The sequence below is a fragment of the Anthonomus grandis genome, chromosome 3 (assembly GCF_022605725.1).
Source record: "Anthonomus grandis grandis chromosome 3, icAntGran1.3, whole genome shotgun sequence".
NCBI lineage: Eukaryota > Metazoa > Arthropoda > Insecta > Coleoptera > Curculionidae > Anthonomus > Anthonomus grandis.
This window is the reverse complement of record NC_065548.1, coordinates 25,148,930-25,159,483: the sequence shown is the minus strand read 5'-3', so window position 1 is coordinate 25,159,483 and position 10,554 is coordinate 25,148,930. Positions and strand designations below refer to the sequence as shown.

At 32.5% G+C, this 10,554-nt stretch overlaps 1 protein-coding gene across 1 annotated transcript; it reads left to right on the top strand.

Annotated features, from left to right (window-relative positions):
• The first annotated feature begins 2,563 nt into the window (after positions 1-2,563).
• LOC126734485 (uncharacterized) lies at positions 2,564-5,579 on the top strand. Its single transcript, XM_050438131.1, has 6 exons — positions 2,564-2,838; positions 2,895-3,096; positions 3,152-3,340; positions 4,754-4,988; positions 5,044-5,213; positions 5,265-5,579. Exons 1-6 carry the CDS (start codon positions 2,620-2,622, stop codon positions 5,510-5,512), a joined length of 1,263 nt encoding a protein of 420 aa, XP_050294088.1. The 5' UTR covers positions 2,564-2,619; the 3' UTR covers positions 5,513-5,579.
• Positions 5,580-10,554: the final 4,975 nt, after the last annotated feature.

Below are 10,554 nucleotides of genomic sequence, written 5' to 3'. Positions count from 1 at the left end.
ATTAACACTGGAAAGTTTCTTATTAAATTGCTTAATGTGATCTTTAAACATAAGTCCTGAGTTAATCATACACATACACATATGTGTATGATTGTTTTAATGAATCATTTTCTCAAGTTTTAAGGAATGACTTAATTAAATCCTTTTTTCAATAGTATAAGACCGGGTTTTAGTATAAGGCAGTTATAATAAAACAGTTTTGCTATAGCGACTTCATTTTATTTCTTACTACTCCACTATATAGAATGCAGTATTATCAGCACATTGTACTGTTTTAAGTAAATTCATTATACTGAGTGAGACTCATGATGAGAGGATGAGGTATATTATAAATAATCGGCCTTACGATAGTTCTCTTGGGAACATCAACCTGCACTGGTATTGGTGATGATCTATAACAGTGAAAAAGATCATTATCGAAGTTTTTTCCGATTTCTACAATATTTTAAATTTCGGCATTCAATGATTTATTCCGCAAAAAAATTTAGGACACAACTTTCCTTCTTAATATAAAAGTTTTTGGAAAATCATTATTGAGCGAAAAACATCAAATAAAATTCCAAAAATTATGACTCTAGAAAACTTTGTTAGTAGTGATGGTCCACAATGTGTTGATTGACTTATTTACTAGTCACGTCTTTACAACAACTGTGAGACAGTGTAGATACGCATTATCTCAGCCATTATGTAGACTTTTCAACTTGTTTTTAGCTACTGGGAAATTTCCACATATATGGAAAGAGACTTACATCTCTCTTATATTTAAATTAGGGTTAAGAAACCAGATTTGTAGTGTTTATTATCGTAGTGCATCTATTCAATCACCTATCCCTAAGATGTTTGACAGCTTAATATTTAGCTATTTAAACCGGGCACTATAAAGAGATCATTGTTAATGAACAGCATGGTTTTAGGGAAGATAGTTCGACACCAACAAATTTAATTATTGATCAAAGCAGGTTGTCGGATGCCTGGCAAAGGAAGCGTTAGGCTGATGCTGTTTATTTTGATTTCCATAAGTCATTTGAAAAACAAGGTACGTATATTAGTTTACATGGCTATGGTATTAGTGACCTTGTTCACAAAATTGCTCTTTCATCTTCATTCCAGCATTCCAGTTGCTCGAAAAGATAATCTATAGAAACCAAGTTTACAATGTTAACGTGAGATTTGTAGGTAAGATAAATATTTCTCGTTATCGTTTAACCATTTATAGACGTAGTTTTTCGTATAACAACATTTCTGTTAGAAAAAAAACCAAAACTTTTTATTTTTATTCTCGACACAACTACAATGTGAAAACTACAATCATTTAAAACACGTATCGAGAGTAAAAATAAAGAGTATTGGTTAGTGGAAAAACTGTCTTGTAACTTGAGTGTCACACCAAAGGTTCTAAGTTCTTTAGTCTAAGGAAGTCTAAATTCCCAAGTCTCTGATTATACTATTTTTTATGACTCTGCTGTTAGGCAATTTTCCAGCACGATTTGTTTATTACCAATAACTTTACACAATATTAAAACTTTACATTGCATGATGTCACCCCACCTACGAAGCATCCGGCATCATCCGGCCTGGTTACCGGCGTGAATAAAATGAGTTACCACCAACAACTTAAACCTAATCGAACACTCACTCACATACAGCCATGCCCATGCCAGAATTTAAACTTGAGCCCACACGATCGTATCGTGAATATTTGCCCATGATGCCACCGGAGTCGGCATTATTATACCCTGGAGTTAGGTTTTAAGTGAAAGTCTTTTACTTAAAGGAAAACATAAAAGTCTTTTTCATACTATTTGTTATTGATAGTGCTCTTTTACGCTAATTATGCCTCTTCCATCCATGTTTCTCGAAACATGGACTTACAGCGGGTGGTGCATTCGTGCTCTTTTTAATACGTTTCTTATTTTGCTGTATAGACTTTCTTTCAAGTCTGTTTCCGACTATTTTATAATTCCGAATAAGTATGAAAATGTTGGGATCACGTATGTGTTGATAGCCATTATTATGTTGTTGAAGTTGATATTTGTTTTTAATATGTTATTCAGCCTTTTATCGAATTCCTATTTAGGTTTTTTTTTTTACCTCTGTTTTGTGTTTTTAAAGTATACTTAGGTATTTGTAAGGTTAATTTTGTATACATTGCAACTGTATGGCAGGTGTAATTTCCAGGAATGCGCTATCTTGTAGTATTCCCTTGTATCCGGACACTGTTTTATATGTTTAGAAAGTAAGAAAATTTATTTACAAAAATTTGAAAAAATAAATTTTACAAATTTTAAAACAAAATAATTTAAAAGATAACACGCCACTGGAAAGGATCACTTCAGGTTCAGCTGAAATGGGCAGAAATATCGCAGTGTATTTCTTATGGCGGCCGGTGCGTTCTCGTTAAAAAAAAAGTAACGAAGAGACCACCGAAAGTTCTGATTTAAACGCAAAAATTTCATCGGAATGTTGTCCGACTACTTACCCGATAAAGTTTTTCGCTTTTTACTTATAGGTGAGGTCGGAAATTAAATCTATAGACTGAATCTTTAGGTATTTTATACCTTTTGATATTTTGACAGAGATGACTGTCAAACTTATTCATTTGACTACAAATTAAAATAAATGGCTGAGCAAAGCTTAAACAACCATGAGGGAGCTGCTTCAGAAACACCAGAAGCTGCGACTCTCTCTGAAGCCAGCTATGAAGAAGGACATTTTATTGACTACACTATGTTTGAACCCAAAAAATATTATGCTGCATCAACTAAATCTAAAAATGCATATTTTTATCAAGACTACCCTTACGTGAAGCCCACCCAATCGGATTTTGATAGAAAAGAGGTGATCTAATAATAAATTTACAATTATACTTTCAATTTCTGCTTATATATATTTAGGTTACCGGCAGTAAACTATTTGAAAAAACTAAAAAAGTAGTTACAATTGATTCAACTGTAAAAGACGAGCCTAGTAGAGATGCCTCAATTCTTATATCAGGCTTTGGGATGCGCAATGTGGCATCTTTTCAACAATTAATTAAAATGTCTCACGAAGAAAGAAGAAAATGGGAGTTAAAAAAGCTTTGGAGAGATGAACATGGTACGTTGCTACCACTAATGTATACAAAAGCTTGTAATAAATATTCTATTCTAAGGAAAAACTAGAAGATCTAAGGAAGAGGAAGAGTTGCTTTTGGCATCAGCTCGCTCTACTAAAACTGAAACATCTACCAGTACAGACTCGCGATCAAGAACATCCAAAACTAGTTCAGATAGTTTAACACAAACTGATGCGACTATTAGAAAAAACCGTCCAGAATTGAAACATTTGGATTATCTTCTAGGTATTAAAATATTTTTTAACTCATTAAAACGAAAACCATTAACAAACTAAAAGGTGAAACGTAATGAAATATTGACATATTATATAGAAATGGTTAATGTTTTAATGTTGTTTACCTTAAAGTGGTTGTGCTATCAACTTGGGGAAAGACGGAGACGTTGCAAAACTGTCAACTTTCTTAATTTTCTTTTCCAGTAGCTGATTATTGACTTCACATATACAAAAAAATAACATTTTTATATCTTGTTTGCAATTATATAAGTTTCATATAATATACAACAATAGCTGCAAACCCTTACTTTTTCTAACTCTTCAGTCAATCTGTTCAACAATTCTATTGTCTCTGACTGTCATTTATTTCTTGAATACTAGAATTATTTTTCTTGTCGAAATCAATATGTTAGATTTTATCATCGCTATTGTTGATGCAGAAAATACGAATTTGCACGAGAATTATTAATGTACAAAGTTGCGAGAACATTCCGTTGCTGCTATGTTGGTCTTTTAGTAGTAAGTTTAGCATAAGTCTTCTGCTTCGAGAAGGTCGTGTTTTCTTGAGAAAATCGTTTCTTGTTTTTTCTTTTTGACAAATTGCTGTTTTTCTTTAATTACTTTTTCATTCTGGTAGGTTCTTACAAAAAAATCACTTCGTCTCTCTCCAGTTACTTGTTAGTCTATTTCAAATGTTTGTTACAGTACGATAGTATTAGGTACTGTCTGCTTTTAAGAGGTATTATTTCAAAGATGATGCACACTTTATCTTTAGCCACTTCAGTTTAAACCACAAAAAGACAATTTGTTTTGCACTTTTTCGGTTAAACGGCACAATCTTTATCTAATTTCTTAACTTCAAACAGCTTTCCTGAAATGAAGCTCCTTTTGTTCTGGTAAGCAACTTTAGTAAGGTATGCATTAAAAAGTAATTAAGGCATTACGCCCAAAGCGTACATTCAGATATTTCACGTAGCTTTAATCCTATAACCTAAATATAATTGTAAGCACATTTTGCTTAAATTGATTTGTGCAGGAAAAGCTCACTAGGTACATTTGTTTCTTTGGTAAGTAGAGATAAAAGTAATAGAGCAAACGTACATTCAAACATGTATCTGAAATCGCTTTTAAATATAATTATCTTCATTATAATTTGCTAGAAAAACTCATTAGAAGATGGAAATAAACTTTTTTGTCTTTTAATGTATCATAAATTTATTCTTACCATAATTTACTCTCACTCAAACAGTTTTGGTTAAAATATTTTTTTTAGATATTTATAGACCTCAGAAAAAAAACCTGCATAAAAACTAAATCTAGAACCAGTTTAAAAAAATCCTTTAGGTTTTTGGAAAAGATGAACTAGAATAAAACTATTTATGAAAAAGTGAAGCTAAAATTTTATAGAATATTTTGATTCTAGGCTTAGAAACGGAAGTTGAAGAGGAACCAAAACCATTTCCAGAAATAGAAGAAGAAGGTGCTACAGATTATTTTAAATATTCTTCAAAAAAATCAGTGAAAGAAGCTCAGAAGTATTTGAGGATTCATAGAATATTTGAATGTTTTCAATTTATTATTGCCCACATGCTAAGTGCAAATGCCGAAAATCCTATTGAATTTATTTTAAACTTACTTAATAAATGCATCCTATATAGGTAAAAAATTATTAATAAACGGATTTCGCAGTCATTTGCAGTCAAACTCTTATAGGTCTGGATTGGGAAATCCTCCGCTTTTATATGAAAAAAAGCACATTAATAAGTTATTTGATTTAATGGATAGAATGGGATCGGGATACATAGAGATTTGTCAATATGTTACTGGAATGAAAACGCTTGGAATATGCACATTTAATGAGGATCCTGATTTAAATGATGAAGGTACTACATTGATTAAGATTAACCTTAAGAATATAATATTATTTAATGTAGGTTTGGTAACAAGGGAAACGTTTGTGGAAGAAGCCTACGAAGCACAAGTGGCCATTTTTGAAGAACTAATTAAGAAAAGGCCCGAGAAAAATAAACAGAAATTTAGAAAAGCTCCAGGAATTTTGGACAGTGTCTCTGTACCAAGTCTTAATCCACCCTACTTCATTCCTTCAGATCTATTTAAATTTAGTAAGCATCAGCTTAACAGTTCTACATCAAGTCAACATGAGAATTTTGAAGGAGAGTAACTCTTATTCAAATATTTTTAAAATTATTTATTTTAGTTATATACATATACACTTTTTATTTCTCAAACATGCAATGGTGCATTTATTGCAGCGGTAATAGTCATAATCACACTCTATATTCAATAGAATGGTCATGTTTAAATCCATTATTCTCCAAGAGACCAACATACAAAACTGACGAAAACAAAGAAAAACACAAAGTTACGGTATCACAACATATAATCACAGGCTACACGTGTTTCGCTCTAGTTAGAGCATCGTTAGGTCTAAAATCAAAAATATTACTTAAACAAAACTAAAAACTTACATAAAAACACTAAAAACCCTTTAAAAGCCATCCACAGTACATAAATAAACAATAATTTTTAGGATATAATTGTATAAAATAAAAGAAAAATTAAAAAGTAGAACGCAGCAACATAAACTCATCGATGATAAGTTTGTAGTTTTGTTTAAGTAATATTTTTAATTTTAGGCCTGATGATGCTCTAACTAGAGCGAAACACGTGTAGCCTGTGATTATATGTTGTGAGACCGTGACTTTGTGTTTTTCTTTGTTTTCGTCAATGTTTAAAAAGGTTGAAATAAAAGTTGTGAATCACAAAAGGGAGAATGGGAAGATGATAAAAGAGGAAAGGAAACTATCGCGTTAAATAGGCATAATAATAACGAGTAAAGAGTTGAAATTGTTAATAATAAAAATATTATTCTGTTAATAAGGTAAATATTTTTATAAATCTAAAATTATCTTTTCTTGCATTCTTTCGATACAATTAATTTGATTTGACAAAAAGGAAAGCAGTCACGGCCAACTTCGTTTTTTTCTATTTGATAATCAAGTTTAATAATGCTCCCCTTTCGTTTACTAGCGATTTTCTCGGAAACCGTTAATTGTATCAAAAAAATGCAAAAGGGGTACATTTTAGACTGTTTCATAGTAAATAGAAAGTGTTACTAGATTTTAAATTTTGTTATCGAAAACATAAAAGGAGCCATCAGAAGGGTAAACCCCTCTGAATGCTCCCCTAAAATTGGACTTACATCACTTTTGTGACGGAAAATGAAAAGAGCACCCAAAAAACGGAGATTCGCAAATTTTTAGAAGATTTAACACGTAACTGTAGTCACGGTTCCAAATAATTTATTTTCTTCAAGCAATTTGCGCGGGCCGTAGCTTAGAAGGGAAGCATTTTAGGACACACATTATAGAAAAAATAGTCTTATATTGAGTCCAACAATACGCTCCTAAAATATTTGCATCGAATTTTGTATAAAACATATGATAAAAGCCACCCAGAATATAAAAAAGTACAAAAAGTGAATATTACCAACTATCTTCTGTTTTAAAGCCAAAATACAATTTTATTTGTAATTATCAATTTAATCAACTACATGTTTATCTGACGCTGAAAGTAAAAATGTATTTTAAATCAACAATAACTTTTTGTATGCCGCTATTACTCTTTAACTTCATTTAAAAACTTATCTTCCTGGCTTCATAAAAAATATTATTATTCCTTAATAAACCATTCGATATTGTAAAACTTTATTGTTTTATAAAACTCAATAATTTTAAATTCTGCTGGACATTACGCAAAAATTCTTCAGTGACATCTATATGGCTATATGGAATTTGGTCAAAAGTGCATAACCTTAAACATCGAGAAGGCTGTTACTGTGGATGGCGACGTTAAGCTCCCAAACGGTGACATAATTTAGGCTATAGAGAATGGCGAGACTTACAAATATTTAAGATTTAAACGCCAGACTGCTCGAAGATAAACAAAGTAAAACCAGGATTAAGGACCAGTATACACAACGGATAAGGTTCTTACTTAAATTCGAATTAAATGCAGGTAATCTGATTCAGGGAATTAACACCTATGCAATGCCTGTATTGAGTTATTAATTTGGCATTCTCAAATGGACTTGGAAGACACGGACGGATTTGAAAGAAATTCAAAGGCTCACACGCACCCTTATGACCAAACATATTCGTCATCATCCAAAATCATTATTACTCTAAATGACGTTGGCGAGAAGAGACAGGAAGGACGAAGTCAAGTCAAAAAAACAGATACGCCACTGTTTTTTTAAAGAAATTTGTTTTTTCTCAATGTTTTGTTTATTTTGTACAAAACACAGCCCTTGCATTTTTGCGCTGGGACGCACTGTTTTCATGAAAAAAAAATCCATACAAGGATGCTTCAAACTTTTTTGTTACAACGAAAACTTTAATATTATCATTACAATAAAAAATACATAATTTAACTAAACGATCAACAATAAAAAAAAACAATTTAAACAATAAACAATGAAAAACAATTTAAATAATAAATAATTCAAACTAAATGCTCAAAGTGTCCTTCATGCATTTCCATGCATTTTCTGCACTTGTTGACTCAAGATGCATGCGAGCAAAGACCCCTAGATCGTTTCTCAGAAAGTACGCAGCCACCACAACTCTAGCAACTAGGTCTTCTCGGTAGGTTATAGGTGTTACGTAGATAAGCTGTCGCCAAGAATACCTGTCCAAACATTAATGCGAAATTTCTGCTGATACTCTCTGATGTCTTTAGCATTGGGGTTTTGATAGCTCCACTCGTGGTTATTGCGAGGATTAAATGACCCCTCGCGCAAAAATCCTTTTTCGGCACTTGTAAGGATTCAACCTGGAAAATTAGCGTTTTGTTCTATTTGACAAAGGAACCATTCACCGAACTCAAGACGACAAGGAGCGTCTCCAGGCACAAGATGCTCAACCTTTTGCATTTTAAACGGATGATGGATGATTATGGCTTTGTAATACTCGGTGTATGGTGTTTTTGGCAAAATCAATGGCTAATTCTGCATTCGAGCAAATAACCGCTGCGCCAACAAAGCATTTCCTCAGGCTTCTCCATACAAAAGATGCATATCTGCAAGCTCCGCCAATCCAAAGCGATTCATTTCTACCAGTTTTATTTTAAAACAGTTAGAGACAATTAATTATTAACTAATTAATTAATTTAATTACTATATTATTATAATTATAGTGACTTTTGTTTGATTTTTGTCACTCATTTTTCTCCTTTTTCATGTTAGCATTATTTCAACGGAGTATGGTATCTCGATCTTCTACAAAAATTGACTTCCGATCTCATCTCCTAATAAAAGTGATTCCTATACCGTAAAAATACGATAGTCAGTATGCACCGACACTAAACATAACAAAAACATGTACACACTTTGTTATTATTATTATTATTATTATTAAAAAATATCTAAAATTTTCTGGAAATAACAAAAAAACTAATAAAATAAATATAATAAAATAAAAAACCGAATATAGATTTTATTTTTTTGCACAAAAACGGTGCATCGGAGCTCAAAATTGCAAGGGTTGTGTTTTATTAAAAATAAAAAAATATTCAGAAAAAAATGTGTTTTTTCAAAAAAACCGTGTACCTGCTTTTTTATAAAAATAATTTATAAAAAAAATTAACGTACATGTGCTGCAAGTCCCTGGACAAGTCAAATTATCTGAAATTTCTAAAAAAGTTGCTTCACCACCTATCATTTAAAACCTAAAAAAATCATTTAAATCGCTTAAAGCGTTTTTAATTCAGAGGGAAAAGAACGTTTTTTTTTTAAAATTTCAACACCCTGTATTTTTGAAACGAGGCACTGCCGACCATCGATATCCTATTTCAACCTACTTTTTTATGGTTCCTGTATATATTGTAGCATTTTTGACCATTTGAAAGGGGACACCCTGTATAGTATGTCGACATAGCAGCGTGGAACTACTGGTTGACGTCGGGACAGCATTTTCCCGGAACTGGGAAAGGAAGGGTTTCTTGTGGCTATCCAAGATCAAGTAATACCAACAAGAAATTATTTAAAGTTTGTCGTAGGTCACCCGACGCCGACGGTACAAAGAAACAGATGTAGGTATGGATGTGAGAGAACGGAGTCCACCGGTGAATGTCAAACTTTTGCACCAACGGAATATAAAGAACGAAATGATTTAGTTGCAAAAATACTGCATCAAGAGATGCTACAGATCAACGAGTAAGTAACAATAGGCCTGACCTGATACTAGTCGATAAAATTTCTAGGAAGACAAGCCTTATTGAAGTAGCTATTTCTAATAATAACAACCTAAGAGCGAAATATAATGAAGAGATTATTAAGTACAAGGATCTAGAACACCAGATACGAATAATGGAACATGAGAAAAGTGCGGACAAATTCAATTATTGTGTCAATACTAGGAGTAATACGAAAGAGGCTGATCGAAAACATAAAACTGCTTAATTTTAAGGAAAGCATCTATAAGCTAATGTATAAGCTAATGCAGAAGTCGACGCTATTATTCATATCTCGAATCGTCAGAAAGTTCATTGGAAATAACTTTTTACTAAATAAACTTGGAAAAGTGAATGTTCTCTCTTCCCCAGGGGGGAGATTTCATAATTAAGCAACTCTCTTATACCAGGCAGTTAAAATTTAGAAAATTATTTTAGACCGCTAAAATTACACAACGAAGAATATACCCGCGACCCAGAGTGCTCTCTCTCAACATTGGAACTACAGTGGTAAGAGAAAGAATTTTATAGCCGGTACCCAAGTATACTAAATAGTGGTGGAGCTGCTTCCATTGGATGGATTAACAGTGGAAACATTTTCCTAAAGACCGAGGGGTTCTTATGCTATCAATCGGCCTAGTCAAATGTATTGCTGTTGCATCATTAAATCGTCTGCTTGAGAAAGACACTCCGGAGATAAACAGCACCTGATATAAGACAAGTTAAGGTAATCATAACTGGCATCTCTGCCTGTCGCACCATGACTACAACCTAAGAGACAATGACTAGACTTTAAGAGATGGGAAATCTGGCTATTGTGGACAACCTGGTAGACCATTAGAACAAGACATTAACCAAGTCATTGAAAACTGCCCAGCGCTTCCGCCTATGAGGTTTGATTATTTGGGAAAAACTTATATTTTATCCAACGATAAAAAATATTTCAGACGTGAGCGCCTTATTGGCTTTTCT